General features: G+C 40.0%; 1 protein-coding gene across 3 annotated transcripts in view; it reads right to left on the reverse strand.

The window, feature by feature from the left end:
* Positions 1 to 18,005, reverse strand: part of GLI3 (GLI family zinc finger 3) — a 204,706-nt gene that overhangs the window by 55,951 nt on the left and 130,750 nt on the right. For all 3 annotated transcript variants that reach the window (XM_050971489.1, XM_050971487.1, XM_030230543.2), the window contains exons 5-7: positions 14,261 to 14,466; positions 9,321 to 9,467; positions 1,449 to 1,650 (exon numbers count right to left, since the gene is read on the reverse strand). In XM_050971489.1, coding sequence (XP_050827446.1) covers positions 1,449 to 1,650; positions 9,321 to 9,467; positions 14,261 to 14,466 — 555 coding nt within the window. The remainder of the gene's footprint in view (positions 1 to 1,448; positions 1,651 to 9,320; positions 9,468 to 14,260; positions 14,467 to 18,005) is intronic.

Consider the following 18,005-nt stretch of genomic DNA (forward strand, 5'->3'; position numbering starts at 1 on the left):
GCTTCATAACTGGGACCATGGATCCATTGACTGCCAAGCAGTATTGAGAGCAATACCTGTACCTGTGAAATACCACAGAGCTACTCAAGGACATCTGAGCTACAAAGCACGACAATTTAAAAGTGCTTAAAAAGGAAAACACAGCACTTACACTAATACCAATATTTGCAGTGCTGTCACTCTCAGAGTTTGTCAGGCTCATGGTTTCTAACATGCCAGTTGTGTGCCCCATCTTCTACAGGAGTGAGAACCCCCACAGCCCATTTTCAAAGCTGTAAATGTGTCATTTTTGCCACAGAGGCATTTCACAGATTTCATAGAATATTCTGAGTTGGATGGGACCCACGAGGCTCATAAAATCTGACTTTTTAAGTGAATCGTCCATACAGGGGGTCAAACCTATGACCTTGGAAGTGTTTTGAGCCTTGCCCAAAATGGGTGCCCCATCTCAAGAAACTGCTGTAGGGACTCGCTTCTTTGCTTCATTGCAAATTGAAGGTGGAAGCTGCTGTTAAGCCAGGGCCCAGAAGCACTCTTTGAGGGTTATAAACGCAAGCCCAGCATTTTCTGACACTTTGGAGAGGTGGAGGATTTTTTTTTTAGAATATCAAAGGAGCTTTTTTCAGTTAACATATAGCCATGCCACAAATACAAAAATGTTCTGCAGTTGCATCTCATTTTTCCTGTTGCAGTTCTTGATTTCTCTTCAACTCCCTTTTTTCTTTTTACATTATCCCTTTAGTTCCCTCTCCTTTGGGCCCTATTTACTTCCCTTTTCTGCACAACTTCTGTCCATCTCTTCATTTGCTACTCCACTATCCTGCCTCCAGAACAACCATTCCTGACTGGTTTTTTGCACACACAAGTGAAGCAGCCAAGTGAAAATCATGGCATTTCTGATGACAGTATTTCCTTGGTACAAAAAAAAAAAAAATTAACCAGAGAATGTCAAATCTTTCAAGACATGAAAACATGAAAAAAAAATTTGAATACCCAAAAGTTACAGCCAAACATTTGGATTGAACAGTACCATATTTCTCTTCTTTACTTTCTGATGATTGTAATGTAGGGACATTTCACTGTCCATCATATCTATGGGCAGAAGAACCCAACTGACTTAAGTCACAAACCTATTCTAGAGTTTCTTCTCTGAAAACGTATTACAGGACACACAAACACACACTGTTCCTGCTGGTCAGACAAAATATTACCTGCAGTGGGCAATAACAGGCCAAAAGGTTCCTTGTTATTACCTTTCTGAGCAGGAAAAAAAATATTGTATACTTTAAATTAAGCTCTGATGAACATACATTATAGAAAGTGCAAAATGCACATATTCACAATCCCCCCCCCACAAATTACTTAAAGATGTGAGTATATGTTCACATTTGCATGTGTGTGACACATAAATGAGAATATACAATTCAGGTAGCAAATGCAATTCTTACCTTATTGCACTTGCAGATAAGTGGCCATAAGAACCACTGGCTGACGAACTGCTACGAGAATTATTGAGAATGGTGACCAAGGAGTTTGGAGAGGTCCGTATCATGGTCTGAAGGTCAAAGCTGTGGTCAGACAGGGGGGATATGGACAACGTGCGCTTCCGGCTCGGTCTAGCCGACAACCTCGGACTCGGGAACCTGGCACCTGGTATGGAAACACAAATAATTATCCACCAGGATTTCATCAGATTTATTTGTTATCAGTGATGGGTAGAGAGAGACACCAGCACACTGTGACAAGCCTGCTCTCTTCATTTGTGATCTACTGGCCACGATTGAGGAAAATTAGGAAGAAAAATCTTTCTTCCTATGGCTTACCTCAGGGGAGCTCTGTTTATTAATGTGCAAGCAAAATGATAAATGGCTAAACAAAAGGAAAAGACTTTTATGAGTTATCCCTCTCATTTCTGGTGATTTATGAATCTGATGGCTTCTTAGACATTCACATCATTAATTCAACCATGAGCAATGAGACAGTGGTTCAGATCTGGGATACCAGCAAGCCCAAACCCACAACACTTTAATACATACAGCCAAACCTACACATGTCAAATAGAGTATAGAAATGAAGAGGCAGCTTTCCCTTTGTTGACTGTAATTCTGCAGGTGGATATTTGATGCCAAAGTAAAAATCAGGACTAAACCAAACACTAAAAGGGCCAGCTCTATCAGCAAAATTCAGATTGACATTCAGAGCATTAAAATGAGAAACAGCAGGCTTTATTTGAATTTGTCCAAGATCCCATGACATTCTTTTGTTGGGGTGTATAGGGGTTTACAACTGCTAAATTTCTTTAAAACTGGAGATTAGACTTTTCAAAGCAGCAAAGTGAAGGCAAACATACAGATAGCACTTAAATAAATACACATTACATTTCTAAATTTTATGTCCTGTTCTGAAAATCTACCTCTTCTGATCTCTTTTACCATGTCATCCCAACTCTCTGCAGTCCTGACAGAAGATATATCACCTTAAATTTATTCCCTTTATTTAATTATTTTCTATCTTGGTTGAAAGTAAGGAGAGAATTAGCTTCCCCACTGCACACTGAACAATTTCCTTTAACAGTACTGCTGCTTCTACCTTTTTAATCCCCTTAACCCTGTAGTAAAGGACTGAATCCTAATGATCATGACAGCCAGGGTCACGCAGGTCTTGGGTTTGATGCCTACTTTACAGCTACTTCTCCTCGAGTCCCTGACATTCTCTGTAACTTGCTAATAATTCACAGTTGGCCAAAAGCATCCACTATAGGTCTGACTTTATTGACATCTTTGTGTCCAGGATCTTTTTTTTTGCAGGGTATTTAAGTTTACATGTCTAACAAAAACCAGGAGAAGAGGCCAAATGACTCTAATTAGACTAATCTCAAGATCAGAGCTAGATAGAATCTATTAGAATGCTTTCTTACACACCTGAGTGAGTTTCTCTTCTTTTGTGCATACCAGCCAAGATTTTAATACACTATCAGGGCTGCCATGTTATTGCTGTTGTGACTGTGTGATCAGATCTCCATTTATAATCCTTATCCTCTTTGACATCTGGGTAATACAGAGTTTTGTTCCTTCCTGCTCTGTCTCCAGAAAAAGCCTTAGCCCATACAGCTCCAGTCTCTCAAAGAATATTCAAGCTCTTGATTCATCATTGAAAATTTAGGTATAGCCATTTATTAATTTGTAAAACCTACCACATGCTATTTTTTGAAATCTGTTTTATCTCCTTTTTAGGAGCTTGCTATAGTACTGTGTCTGATATTTTATTAGTGCTGTGTGTCATGTCTTTCAAAGGCAGAGATCTTTTACTTGTGCTAAAGTAAGAAACAACAATGATCAGCAGCTATAAGAAACTAGAATATATCTAACAAGGACATACAACATACATATCATGGTAAAACAAAAATAGTAGTAATTTGCACTTGCATCTTTAATCCACAATTTTTCTCTGCTGACTGTTCAGCTGGAATGAATTAAAACAATGCCTCTGAAGTTAGTGCTTGTAATGTAATTTAGCCCAGATGAGGATACAATTCAAGTGCTTTATCATGGTTTTACAAGGGCATAGCTAAGTACAGACATTATACTCCCTGCAGTGCCCTGCACATTCTCAAAAACTGCTATGACTTCCCGTCTCCTCACCCTTTCTGGACTGAACCAGTCTCCTTTACACCTTGTCTAAGTCATGCTATGGCCCTTGCATGTCTGCCCACTGCTTGCTACACCTTTGCCTTGCCTGCCAGCTGCTGCCAGGGCATCCCTGTGTCCACTCTGGATGCACCAGATCTGGGGCCAGGGATGGAGAAGGACACTCCTTACAGCTGTCAGGGGCAGTGCTGGGGCTTGAGCCACACATACAATAGTCTCAGGCTTCCTCTGTTCCTCCAGGCAGCACCTGTTTTAGGCCCCATCTAGCTCTGAGAATTCAGCAGCCCCCTCCATCTACCTGGGACAGCAACAATCTCCAAAGGGAGATTTTGCAGGATCCTGCAAAAAGGGAACATTTCTGCTTCAGCAAGAGCTCTACCGAGTCTGACCACAGGAGACAGGGATTCAATTCAAGGGGGGGCCATGACTTCTAAAATTGAAACTACAATTGAATGGAATTACTGTTTTGCCCTATCTTCATGGTTTAATTAGGTCTCACTTGCCTAAAAAGTCTTAAGCATGAGCTGGCCACTCATTACAGGACATTTCCTTAACCATTCTTTTAGCATAACATGAATTTCTTAGTATGCTACTATAAAAAGGAATAGGTCACAATTTGTCAGTGCCTCTGAATACTAAACCAAACTTTCCAGCCTTGCCAAGCTTTTATTTCAAAAACAAACTCTTCAATATTTATTTAGCAATTTGAGATGTTCATCTGCTCACAGTGCTCTTCCTCTAAAGTATTGCATTCCCTACTCAATAATGCTTTAAAATCAGAAAATGAAGGAGCCCTGATTCACTAAAAATCCATTTACCTCTGTGGAACTGCTGATAAAAGAACATCAGCTTTGGCAAAACACAAAAATGGAAGATGACAGTGAAGATTTGCTTAAAAATGTCACCCTTTTGGAGTAGACATTATAGAAATAAAAAGTCAGTAGTAGACAGTAAAGACTTGAGTGTGCCAACAGAAAATCCAGCAGGTGCCAGAAGAAAAGATCTTATTCTGAGGTGGAGATCAATTCTAAAATAACAGATATCTATCTTCATCATAAATTTCAAAAATGGAATATGCCATCCAGCAAATTTGCCCATGAATTTGATTTCTGAGTTGAAGTTTTTAGCATTGCTTAATCATTTATAAGGCAATCTTCAGACATGTATCATTTATTCCATCCCTTTAAATCAAACTTCGTCAAACCTTTTTTATTCTCTTCCTTTAAATCAAACTTCTTTTAACATGTCTCAGGCACTAGTTTTTATTGAAGGCTGTGGACATGGGACATTTAGGGAGGGTGAGTTTAAAGTCAAACCTTTTTTCTTTCTTTCTTTTCCTTCTGTCTTCTGTTTACAGATGTGTAAAAACTTTGCTTTCACTATAATAAAGTTTATAATAAATTTTGTCTTAGTTTTCAAAATGATAAATCTGTCATCAGGATGAGAGAAGGAGGAATGGCTTTGATACTACACCCTCATTCTCCAAGTGTGCTTTGACAAACAGAAACCAAATCCAGTCCAAAGCTTCTCACTCTGGCTTAACTCTCTGGGCTAGTGTTTTGGTCTGGCTGAGATCATGTTCAGTTTTTTCCCACTGCAGTCCTCACAGTGCTGTGCTTTGCACTGGTAGCTGGAAAGAAGTTTTGGCTGCTGCTGAGCAGTGCTGGCACAGCACTGTCTGCCAACATTCTCCCCATTAGCAGGCTGGAAGTGGGCAAGATCCTGGGAGGGGACACAAGCAGGCCTGCTGACCCAAACTGACCAAAGGGATATTCCACACTATATGATGTCAGCTCAGACATAAAGGCTAAGAAAAGGGGATGAGGGAGCACTCATTAATTACAACGTTTGCCTTCCAGAGCAACCCCTCTGTGTGCTGGAGTCCTGCTTTGCAGGAAGTGGATGGACATTGCTTGCTGGTGGGAAGTAGGGAAATTTTTTTTTTGTTTTCTCTCTGCTTCTGCACATGCAGTCTTTCACTTTTGCCTGAGTAAACTGCCTTATCTCAACCTACAATGTTGTTTTCCGTCTATTTTTCTCTCCCACGTCCAGCTGAGAAGAGGGACTGATAGAGCAGTTTGAGGGGCATCTGGCCTCCAGCCAAGGTCAATGCACCACAGCTGCCCAAACTCTTTAGGTCAGCTGGGTCAGAGTCTCTAATGCCAAAAGGAGTAGGTCATTATCAAATACCTTTAAAAAAGACAAACCTCCTGTTCTGAGTGAGGATATTAATAACTTGGAATCTTGAAACCTCAGGGAACACACTTGTGTTCCACTGAACCTCATTCAGGAGAGCAGAACATATTCCCCAAGTGAAAAATGCACCTATCAACCCAAAGACAGTGATTTTTAAAATTGTTATAGAGTTTAAAGACAGTTTTGGCATTCAACATCTTTACAGCCACAAGAAGGAATTTCGGTTATTGCTGCTGTGGTGATGTCAATAACTTCCACATTTTTTGATGCTACACTTAAAGGTAACAGATAAATCTGACTTTTTTAGAACAAGCAAGAAGATGGCAAGGACTGCTCAGGGTGTCTGGCCACCAAAACTGAAGAAAAGCTTTACAGCACCAGAGAAAATTTGGTCCAGTTTTCATGCCATTCAGGACAGGCAGAAGAAGAATTAAAATTAGGCATGCATAATCTTGGTTTTATTCTTCTGCAATGTATTAGACAGTTCATGGACAGTGAAGTTCAGAGCTTCAATACTGCTCCTTGGGTAAGATTTAACCTCTGATTAACAATTCTCCCGGTCTTATAATCCCATTTGAAATCAAGTTTTCCAGCACCAAACAGCAAAACAGAGGACACCAAACTGCATATACTGTATGTAACACACTTTGGAAGTCAGTGTATGCTGGTGTTGGAATTATTATTTGCACTACAGGAGGGAATAGAGATTCCACATTTGTGTGCTAGATGCTGTATAAGCACACAATTAGGAGACAGACTTACTTCAAAAAAGAACAATGTCTTGCTTGTATCTATTTGGTTGCTGTGTGGCATAAATGAGAAGCAGCCTTTCAGTCAGTTGAGTCAACTTGCTCAGAATTTGATAGCAGATAATGAGGGAAACTACTCATGTGTCTTCTGCTTCCTTTGACAAGACTGGGCAAAGGCAAAAGACTACTTTTAAGATCACCATACAAATCTTTAAGAAGAAAGAGCCAAACAAATGGCACTGCTTCCCACTGATTGCTGTACTTTGTTATTAAATGCCTACACGGGTATTCTTATTGGGGATTTTTATAGAGTCTTAATATCAGCTTCCTGCTAATTGTTTTGTTCTTGTTTCTAATCTAAAAATCTGACAAAGAAGAAAGGGGTTTTCTTTAGCATGATGAATGATAGGACATTCAGATTCTTACTTAATGACAATTAATTTACTGTATACCCATGCAAGTTAAGATACTTTTAATTAGTTTTTACAAAGTAAAAGGGTAACTTCATACTCTATTTAGATAAAAGCAGCTATTGCCTGACTAAACACATTCTCATCAAATACAGAAGGTGAGCTGAGTGACCTTACTAGGATTCACTCTTATTTTAATTTTCTATTTACTGTTTAAAAATAACCCATTTGCATAATAGTGCAGTTTTTGTCTGTAACTCTGAAAAAATGCCTAATTGAAAAGTTGCTGGTATAATTAATCTCAAATGTGTGATCTTAATTTTTAAAAACAAACACAAAACAAATTAAAGTGTGCATTTCAAATGTATCCTAGCTAGAGCTGGTGAACACAAATTTCCTTATTAAAGATGGTGTTTAGGTACCTTTTATGAATGGGATGAAATTATGAGCAAAGGTCAAAACATTTCCTGTTAAGTAAGAAGTGGTAACATTCTTGGGATACAAAAGGTGGAATTCTATGTAGATCACAACATATACAATCTCTCCTAACACATGAAGATCCTTCTGCAAATGGCATTATTTGTATGAGTACTACAAAGTCTTCTGGTTTTCTCAAGTTTTCCGGTGTATATATGGGTATCTACCTTTCTAAAGGCTGAATAAGCTCATTAGCTCAATCTGCATCCAAGAATGTGGTTTGGTGCTGCTACTTAGGTGCATTCAGACATACTCTCTCTCAGTAAGAACCAAACCCCTTGAAAATTTAGAATATCCCTGCTCATTGCAAGTGAAGTATGAGTAGATGACCTTTAAAGTTCCCTTACAACCCAAACTATTCTAGGATTCTATGATCCTTTTCAAGGAAGACGTGCCCATTCATGTAAGCTGGGGATTTGTCCTTGCAGCTGGAACACAGCAGCAAATTTACATCACCTGAAGCACATGTAACAGCATATCCATTCTACAAGGTATTATTAATAGGCATTCAGTGCTTTAGCAGTGTGCCTCATCTCTCCCTGTCTCTCTCAGAATCCAAATCAGGAAGTATCATATTCTTAAGCTTTCAAGTACCAAATCTGCACATTAATTTCTGGTTTAAGTCCAGACTACTTGTGTGAGTTCACCGTGTTTCTGCAGCGTGCTCAAGGTATGTTACTGTAAATTCTTTATGCATGCTACTGGTGCAATGAGACTGATAATAGAAAATTAATTTTAAAAATCCTTCATTAGCAAGGAAACAGAATAAAAAAAAAAATCTTTCCTGCTCAGTTTCACATCTGTCTTGCCTGACTCTTATAAAAATTATTGGTCAGTCAAGTACTTCACACTCCAAGACATGTGTTCTGCAGGGCTAGCTATAAATATTCCTATATTCCTATGCACTCCAGAGGTAAACCTTCCAACACCCACGCTCCTGGAGATCACCAACTATGGTGTGCAGCCAACAGCAGGAAGAAGAAATAGCATGTAAACAAAAAGTTTAAAATTCTACAGGAAAATAAGATTGTCTAACACTATTGTATTGGTCTGTACTACCAAGCAAAAGTCAACATCACCACCTTTTCTTGTCACCATTTTTTATTGCCCTCATCAGAAGGAAGAGAGTAAATCCTGTAAAGCTTGTAAGCATCTATGACTTGAGGGGAATGCTCTGCATAATCCTTTCTGGTTGATCAAAAGAAGCAGTAACAAGCAGTTTGCAATGGGGTCCTCTCTTTTCTTCCTTCAACAGAGAAGCAGAGACAGATTAGAGGACTGAAAGATGCTGAGTGGATAAAAAAGGCTCTTAAAATTATGGAAATGTTATGGAAAACTAAGTCAGGATACTTAGGAATTCAGCAAACTGCTTCATTTTACAAGTGGTCGCTGGTCTGTTGGTCTATGATACACAACTTGTAAGTGCAGCTAGCACGCTCTGAAAGGTGCAGGGCATGCTGTCCTAACAGAAAAACAGATGTAAACTTTCTGTTAACAGAGAGCTCATCAGGGAAATACTCAGCCTAACTATGAAAGTGAATTACTGATTGCAAATAGAAAAGGACATTTTCAAAAGCACTCAAGCCCTGCTAGAAATAAAATTTATAACCTGTTTTCAGGAGCAGTCCTGCTCCTCTCCCTACTTTCTTTCCAAGTTTACTCTTAGGCTTGACATAACCCTTGTGCCTTTGGCAATCAATTCTCTGGCCCTCCGGCCTCATGAGGAGGTTTATGTCAACTCCCACTTCTCTACCAGCACGGAGGCCTTTTGGGTCAGACTGCGAACAACCCACGTGGCTCCCTTTGTAGGACCATCTATATTTCTAGAAAATACCACTCACTATCCATGGCATGGAGATATTCCATATGAAGAGCCCCGGCTCCCGCAGTGGCAGCTGAAGGAATGATGTCTGCATACGGGCTGCGCTGGCCTGCCAACAGAGCCATCTGATGGTAATATTCAGCTGGACTGACGCCAGCGTGTGGAGCTAAAAAAAACAACATAAAAGTACTGTTAATGACGTAAGATAAACAAGAAGGAAAGTTTTATCACATTGCTGGTTTCTCTGGCCATTAAAACAGCTTGTTTATTTTTTAATGTAATGCAATGTCTGCACTCTGCCACCGCTGGTCTGTATATTTCAACCAATAGTACTGTAAAGACACCATGGGAAAAAAAGAGCAAGACCTAAAATATTAATGAGCTTGGTGATCTCATATTTTTGTATTTATTATTAAGTGACTCAAAAAGTGACAGGCTGACAGCAATGGAAACTAGTATGATTTATTTAGTGACATAAAAAAACAGGAAAACCTTCCTAGCATTTTATTCACATTTACCTCATCCCTGGCTCAAAGGAATCCGTCTCTAAGGTAACAGGGCGGCTGAACTTCCATAAGCATTCAAGTATCTGGAGTCTCTGCTTAGGAGACTAGAAAATTCTCTCTCACTATGTCCCTCTCTGTGTCTATGCTTAGGAGCAAACAGGGATAAAGCATGATTCCAGGACAAATAATAGCTGTCCATGAACAGCACAGGGTCAGTTTTTTAGGAGGACAGACTGAAGTCAATAAATGTGACCACCCCATCCTCCAAAGTTCATGTATAAATATACTTGACACACAAGCCTATTTGCAGACTGAACAACAGAATTAATAGACTCTACATCCCATCAGTGAGGTTATCGTGATGCAGTCCTCTGATAATGACTTGTATTAGCTGTTCTCTCATTTAAAAATAACATGAGCACTTCCTGTCCCCCTTCAATTTTCAAGCAGCGTTCAACTAATGGGAAACCCTGGACAAATACAAAAAATTGACATCACTTTAAGATCATTTCCTCTCAGCAGGCTTCAGATGCTATTGAAGGTAGAGGGTCAACTGATGAGTTTGTGTAAGACATATTCACAAAATAAGCTGGGCTCCCTCTCCTTGATCCTGACCCTAACCTGCCATGAAACTTGAGGTTAACCAGAGCTCTTCTCCCTGGTCTCTCCCTGTCCCACTTGCAAAACAGTTTACACTCTGGTCACCACAAGATGGTATGCAAGGTTCCTTAGGTTAATGGGCTGCACCCCAAGCTGGTACACCAAATTATTTTTATATTTTTTCATCTCATTCAATGAGATTTTTCTTTAATCTCAGCAGCTGAATCTTGAATGAAAACAAAATGTTGGGCTGGAATTCTTTGAATATTGTTACCTACACAGAGCTAAAGATAATTTATATTTTCATTAGAAAATCAAATCCTAAATGCAAACCCTAAAAACAAATAATTAAGATTTACACTTTCAATGTTCTTTTGAACATAAACAAGGCATCGGAATTTGGAGAAAAGTTAATTCATCAACAGATTGCTATAGTGTATAGTCTGCCTTTATTACTACCAAATAAAATGAAAGAATGTGCTTTTGATGATGTTAAACATAACATATAAGAAATGGTGATGAAAAATAGATGTATGTCAAACAGAAATAGGAATGGCACAGAAATGAGCTGAGATAAAATAAAAGTTGTTATTTTTTCAAAATTACAAGATGATTTTACAATTAAATACAATCTCTCCACTTTCTGTGAAATGGTAAAGAAATTACTCAGACCAAATTTTAAAAGATGGGTAACTCACACCAAATCACTGATTTTAAAGTTTTACAGTAGTAGGCAACCATGGTATATTTCCAGACAGACTGAAAATACTTCCTGAGGTTTCTGACATAAGTGTCTGGGTTAACTAACAGTCACACTGGCTGCAAACTTTGAAATTAACTGCTGCAAAAAACATAGTGAACACATAATTACTAAATGTTCCATATGCCAAGAAATGTTCTGGTGCTCTTAAAAGATTATTCCTTACTACCTCCCTCAAACATAAAAAATTAGCCTACTAAATGATGTATTGCATGAAGGGCAAATGAAGGATAAATGGGAAGACCCGCAGCCCTGAATTTTTTGCTGTTTATTCCCAGGCAGCTTCAGCTTTGTTTCCCTTTTTTGTATAAGTGGAGGCTTTTGCCTCTGCACAGTAGGCACAGCTGAGCTCCATCTGAGCACTTTCCTCTACACATATCAACAACTCCATCCTTACCCCTGCTCCAAATCCTCTGAGAAGTCCTCAGCTACCCCTGACCCACCAAATCTGCTGGCTAAGAAGAAGTGACAAGAGTTGCGTTCCAGATTGTTTTGACTCCTGGCCATCCCCAGATCTGTGAGTTGACAGACTGAGCCCAATAGTACATTGATCTAATTATCTAACTGTCCTAAAGCAATTAGGCAGCAACAGAAATCTCACTATGGCTTTCAGAAGAGCACTTTAACAACTTCCAAGTTTTTCATAGTTCAAATGCTATATCTCTTAAGCCATGGTGTCCTCTGTGTTATTACTACATTATGGGCATGTACCCCTTTAAACCACAGGAGTGTTTCATTTGCATTCTAGAAGTGACTCTGATCCCAGGAAGCCACATCTGAAAAAAGGCATTTTATTGGATACCTGATTGATCATACAACAGACTATGGATTCCAGGGAACAAACTTGCAGCTTTTCAACAGCATGCTGTTTGATTGAGATATCTTCAATGCCTCAATCAAGTTACTGTATTTTCATTGGATGCTGCCAACACCAGGGCTGTGGCAACTGATCAAAGATGAGCTGTGAGCCTACAGGAAGTGTGAAGTAACATGTATTTGCTTAAAACTTGAAGAGAGATGCTTAAGGTAGTCAATTTAGCATGTACTTATGACAGATGAAGGCTGTATATACAGTCACCAATCCAAACTCAGGGGATAAGCATTAAGACAGAATGTACTCAGCTGTACTGCCCACACCTGAGTGTCTCACGCCCTCTGAAAGCCTGGGAATCCAAGCTACATAGGCTAGTGGGAGAAAACTGTCTTTCTGAGGCAGCAGGTGGAGTTGAGGCAGGGTTTCACAGACCTGAACTGGCACCAAACAACTGCACTGTAGACAGATGAACCTTAGCACCATCATAATTATGATGGAGCTCCAGACTCCACTGCTAACACACCAAGTGTCCATTTGTTGGGGATCTGAATAGTTCCTTGAGGCTTCACTACCTACAACTCACTGGACTACAATGGCAGAACACAGAAAGATCACACATTTCTATACTGTACACATCTACATTTAGGTGCCAGAATCTGAAACCCTGTGACATCTCTGGATGTTTCTGGAGCATCAGTTGGGTGCTGGGTCAGAGAACCCTATGTGCCTTCATCTTAGCGAGTGATGAGTGTGGTACACCTGAGACCAAGACTGTATACAGCTCAATGTCATAGGTGGTGGTAGGTCCTTCACACCTTCCTTTATGTGCCACTGGAAGATATCTTAAGCATAAATGAAATTCTGCAGGAATGGGACCTGAAGAGTATTGAAGCTAGCAAGGTATGCTGCACATTAGCTCCTGTGAAAAAGCTCAGATGTACACTACTAGAGTTTTCCCAATATATGCCATTACTTTATAGTTCTGTCACTTTTGTCCTGTTTCTAAAGCTCTGAAGCTCCTCAAGTTAAAACTTGCCTTTCTGACCATTCAAATTTTTTCTTAAAAGTATTTTTTAAAAAAAATACTTCTGCTAAAACAAAAAGGGTGGATTCAAGAAGAATTCATGCAACATCCAAAGTGCTGCTAGGAAAGCCCTATGTGCATGCCATATACCTTGACTGACAATAGGTCATTAAAATGTGTTCTCATAAGAATATGTGCCCATAACTAATGGATTAACTGTAAAGGTATATATTCTTATAAACGAGGATTAATTAGTTATCCATTTGGATAGGGTGCACTGCTCATTTTTCAAATTCAGCTAAAGGCAGTTTAACTCTGGTAAGTTTCTGAATTCACTGGGAAGATCTTTCCCATAGTTAAAGTACCAGTTTAATTACCTTTCTCTACATAGTTGATTCTTAGTATGTAATATTTTAGTTCTCTTCAGTAAATGCTACAGTTTTGAAATGTCAAACTGCTTATGCTTACCTACTATTGAAAAACCTACTATTAACAAGACAGCATTTTTTTGCAACTCTGCTGATGGCTCACTTTGGCAAAATTCCCACTCAAACGAATAGGACATGTGCTAGAGTAATGACAAGCGTGATCACAGGATTTCACCTCAGCCCAAGTAGCCTGGAAAGTAAAAGCCATGGTTATACCAAGACCTAAAGCACTGAATTTCAAGTATAGTGCCCACCATTTAGATTAAAAGGGACAATCTTGATCATCAGCCACTTCTACATAAGCATCATTTCATTTGGCCATACTGTTGGCTAGGATAAACTGAAATAATTCTACAAAGCTTTAACAGAACTATTGACTAAATGTAACTAGTCAGGGCATGCTTTATATAATTGAAAAATACTGTTTTAATTAACAAGCCTTTTGTGCCTGAAGAACTCCATGGTTATACACTGACGTGAACTCAAAGAATCTGACTCTATTCAGTGCAGGTACAATGGATTTTTAGGAGATCAGAATTACACCCCATGTCAGCCCCACAAACAAAAGATTTCACAAGACATACACCACCCTTCCAGCATAAATTTTGAATGAGGCAGCTTTTTTTTCTTCTCCCTGAAGTTTCAACATTTGTGAGATGTACAAATGAGCCATCATCGGCTGATGAAGTATTGAAACATTTATGACATAATGAATATGTCTGACAAACCTGGTGAAGCTGCTTTGAACAAGGGGGAAAAATGTTGACAAGATTAATATAACTTAAGTTGCTACAATGACAGAAAACAGGAAGCCTGTCTTAACCCACCGTCTGTTGGGCTGAGTCCGCGGGCTGCCGAGATCATGGAGAGGGATGGGCTGCTGTGCAGGGACCTGATGTAGTCCATGTAGGGGTTAATGTATGGGTGAGGGGTGCTGAAGGGAGACTCTGATGTTGCAGCAGGATTTCGGTGCGGGGAAATTCTAAGGAATGGAAGCTCTGAGTATGTTGGGCTACTAGATAAGGCAGAAGGCCTGGAAGAAACAAAAGGAAGAAAAACAAAACCAGCCAGGTTATCTACACAATAAAGAAAAATGCTGTAAAGGTAAAACACTTGTTTCTTGAAGAATAACAACTGGATTGCACATGTACTGAAGTCAACTGCCTGGAAAGAAAAAGGTTGGGAAATTAATTTTTTTCTGTCCCTATTATTAGCAACATTTCTCTGACCAATTTTAACATGACTTTATATTTGGTTTAATCTTCACACACCTCAATACCTTTTCCCAAGGAGTTAAGGAGAAAATTGCTTCAATTAGTGCAAAATATGCACACTGTATTACATAGTAATTCTTACTGCAATATGAAATACATGCTGAGATTCAGAATCATTTACATCTTCAAAACCATGTGCCTATTGAAAAAGGAACTTTGAGAGCCACACCTGCAACCATGCCCTTCATTTGCCAGTTTACTCTTTCTTAAAGTGCAAGATGGCATGTTTATACAGAAATCACTTAAGGAATCCCAAACTTTGCAAGCCATTAAGACAGACGGGTTCTTTGGAGCATTTTTTTGTTGTTGTTGCTGTCCCTTCCCATGAAAAATGCACAAAACTTGGCGTCAGAGTAAGAAAGATTGCTGCATATGTGTGTTTTTAGTATGGCTCCAGTGACCAGTGTTTTTTACCAAGACCCCACTAATTAACTGCATCATTTTTGTGATGGGAAAGCTTGGTGCCCTCTCATGCTATGTGCGATGAAACAAGGCTTAAAGCTGACAGAAGACAAATAACCCGCCATAACCCTCCCCACCATCCCACCCTGGCGATATGACAGTGTCTGGGCTCTGCTTGAAGACTTTTCTCTCACAGCATCCCATCTCCAAAGGCACTGGAAAAAGTTCAAATTTCATCACAAGGGGCTGGAGTGCCCGCCCTTGCCAACCTGCTCCTTGGCAAAAGACAATGATTAAGCCTGTCATGCATTTGCTGTAGTCCAACTGGCTGACCTGAACTAAATGCCTTTTTGTCCCTGTTTTTCCAATTAATTTAGCATATATACAGCACAGACACAGGCAGCAGCTGTGAGAGCAGTAAGGGCAGCCCGTTCCTTTGATGCTGTTGGCTTACAAAGAGTAATCAAACAAGAAATGTATATTTTTTTCCCTTTAACATACACATATCATGATCAATGGAGGTAGTTGTCATCACCTAAAAGGCCAACAGAACATAATCTTACATAGGAGCCAATTCTGCCCTGCCATCAGCTTGGAAATGCAAGCATATGAGTGGAACAGTGATCAAAGTAATGAATTCCTAACACGACGCCAGCTTCCCTGCCACTAAATCCATGAGGGCTTGTAAAATCTGAGGAATAAAGATTTCTCCTGATGTGTTCTTCTCCCTCTTTTCCCTTCCCTATCTGACCTTTTTTGTGTTTCTTGCCCTCCAACAGCTTTCTGCAAGGTAAGTCTGTTTAGCCTTCCTGTATGGAAATGCTCCAAAGTTTGTTAGGGAGCTGCATTTTGTGCTAGCAGGAGGTACCAACAGTACCTCTTGCTCTCCTCTGGCACCCGAGCAAGTCACCCACATAAAGCTAAGCCACTCACTATCATGCTTTCAGTGTATTTGAAATGTGCTGAGAACCTGAAACCAAAGCTACTTTCCACCACTGTGCAAACCAGACATTTCCTTTCCTATGAGAACTTTTTGTCTGCATGGTTCTAAAGTACCTTTGTTTTACAGTGGAAGTGCATCTTTTACCTTGGTACTATGAAACCACACCAGATGTGAAATATTTGCTGTCTCCTGATTCCCTGTGAGGCCAAGATTGGTTGGCAAGAGCTTTAAAAATCATGGTGATGTAGGAAGCAAAAGTACTACAGCTGGGTATCACATTACAGAATTTCCTATCCTGGCAGTGAGGAAAATACAGAAGTACAGCAAATTTAATACAAGAGTAACAAAGAAACTAAGTCTGGATGTCATTTTACGAGAGATTCTTTTTAAATGTGATCTCAACTCATATTTAGAAACACGAAGAGCATGCAGACAGGCTGGGACCCTGGCCTTATCTGGTGCATATTGAACAGAAAACTCTTTAAATGCTTATGCAAGAAGGCTGAAAGTCTGTATCGGCCTCAGTGATTCACTCTCCAGCTGGCCAACAGCCAAATGCAGCCGCAGAAGCAAGATTAAGAGCCAGACTGTCAGCTTCTCCCTCCAGATCCAGCAAGAGCCATTCAAGGACACCAGGACTCAGCTGCTCTTCCCCTCCTCAGCCCTGCCTCTTTCTCTCTCTCCTCTTCTGAGCTCCACAGTTTTCCTAGGATGCTAGGGAAAGGACACTGACCTGGGTAACACCCATCAACACCAGGCATATAAACAGTATTATCTGAGGCAGAAATAAGGAGTCATCAGATTCCACAGAGAATTCCCAGCTCTGGACTCTGATGTTACCTAATTTCTCTCAAGCATCTGATTTGAACATGCTGCTAATTTCTGGGCTCATTTTCAGTCTGGACTTCTCTCGCTCCTCTGTGTTCCTAGACTCTCCTTTTTCCTTCATGCCTTCTTCATCTGCTCTAAGGCCTACAATTTGAGTCATCCTGATTTAGTCCAATAAACGTCACATATCTTTCCTTTCCCTCTGTGATTAAACTTCACCGTGAACACCTTTCACAGGTATTAACTCCATCCTTCAAACTAAAATGCAGCTTTTAGAAAGGGTGCTGCCAAACAGCCTTACTGTTGCTTTGCAACCTCATTGTCACAATAAAGAATAACCTCCATCCTGTACACAGCAAAAAGTACAGCCCAGGAGTGGCCCTGCAGATTCTCATTCAGTCACAAACAAATCAGATCTCCAGATGTGGGTGGCAGTCCATCCCCATAATTTTTATTTCACATGTACAGAATAATAGAATGGTTTGGATTGGAAGGTACCTTTACAGGTCATCTAGTCCATGATGTCATGAGCAGAGAAAGACGCTGGGGACCCTCCTTCAAACTCAGGACCCTTCAGCCCAGCAGCCTGCAACCTAGCCATGCATCCTGCTGAATGGCATTCTGTCTTGGGTCTGAGGCTACTTCATGGGATGCAATGAGGCTTCAGCATGAGAAGAGGCAAGGAGGTTTTCGGTGATACTGCTTGGCAATTTATGCCTCACCTGTAAACCATGGGAAGGCAGAACTTGCCCTGCATCTTCTCCTGTGCAGGGGTTCTTCTGTTATACAACAGATTCAGACCACTTAAGGGAGGGAGCAAAGCAGATATATGCTCTTTTCTGAATCAGGACCTCTGTATCTACTTCTAGAGACCCTGCAAACTCAATTCAAATTTCATGCAAAACTGATCACACTTTCAAGACATAGTTGAAGGTCTCCAGGTTTGCAGGTAAAAAAGATCCTGTGGCTGTGTTTCACCACTAATTTTTATCTTGGCACATTAGGATGATTTTATTATTTTCTCAGTAACCTTGATTATATCTACAACCCTGACATAAATGAGAAGGAACAGAGAACAGGGCTAGCTGTGAAGGCATCTCCTCTTTCCTGTCTAGAAGGCCTTCC

Source organism: Serinus canaria, chromosome 2 (assembly GCF_022539315.1).
Source record: "Serinus canaria isolate serCan28SL12 chromosome 2, serCan2020, whole genome shotgun sequence".
Lineage (NCBI taxonomy): Eukaryota > Metazoa > Chordata > Aves > Passeriformes > Fringillidae > Serinus > Serinus canaria.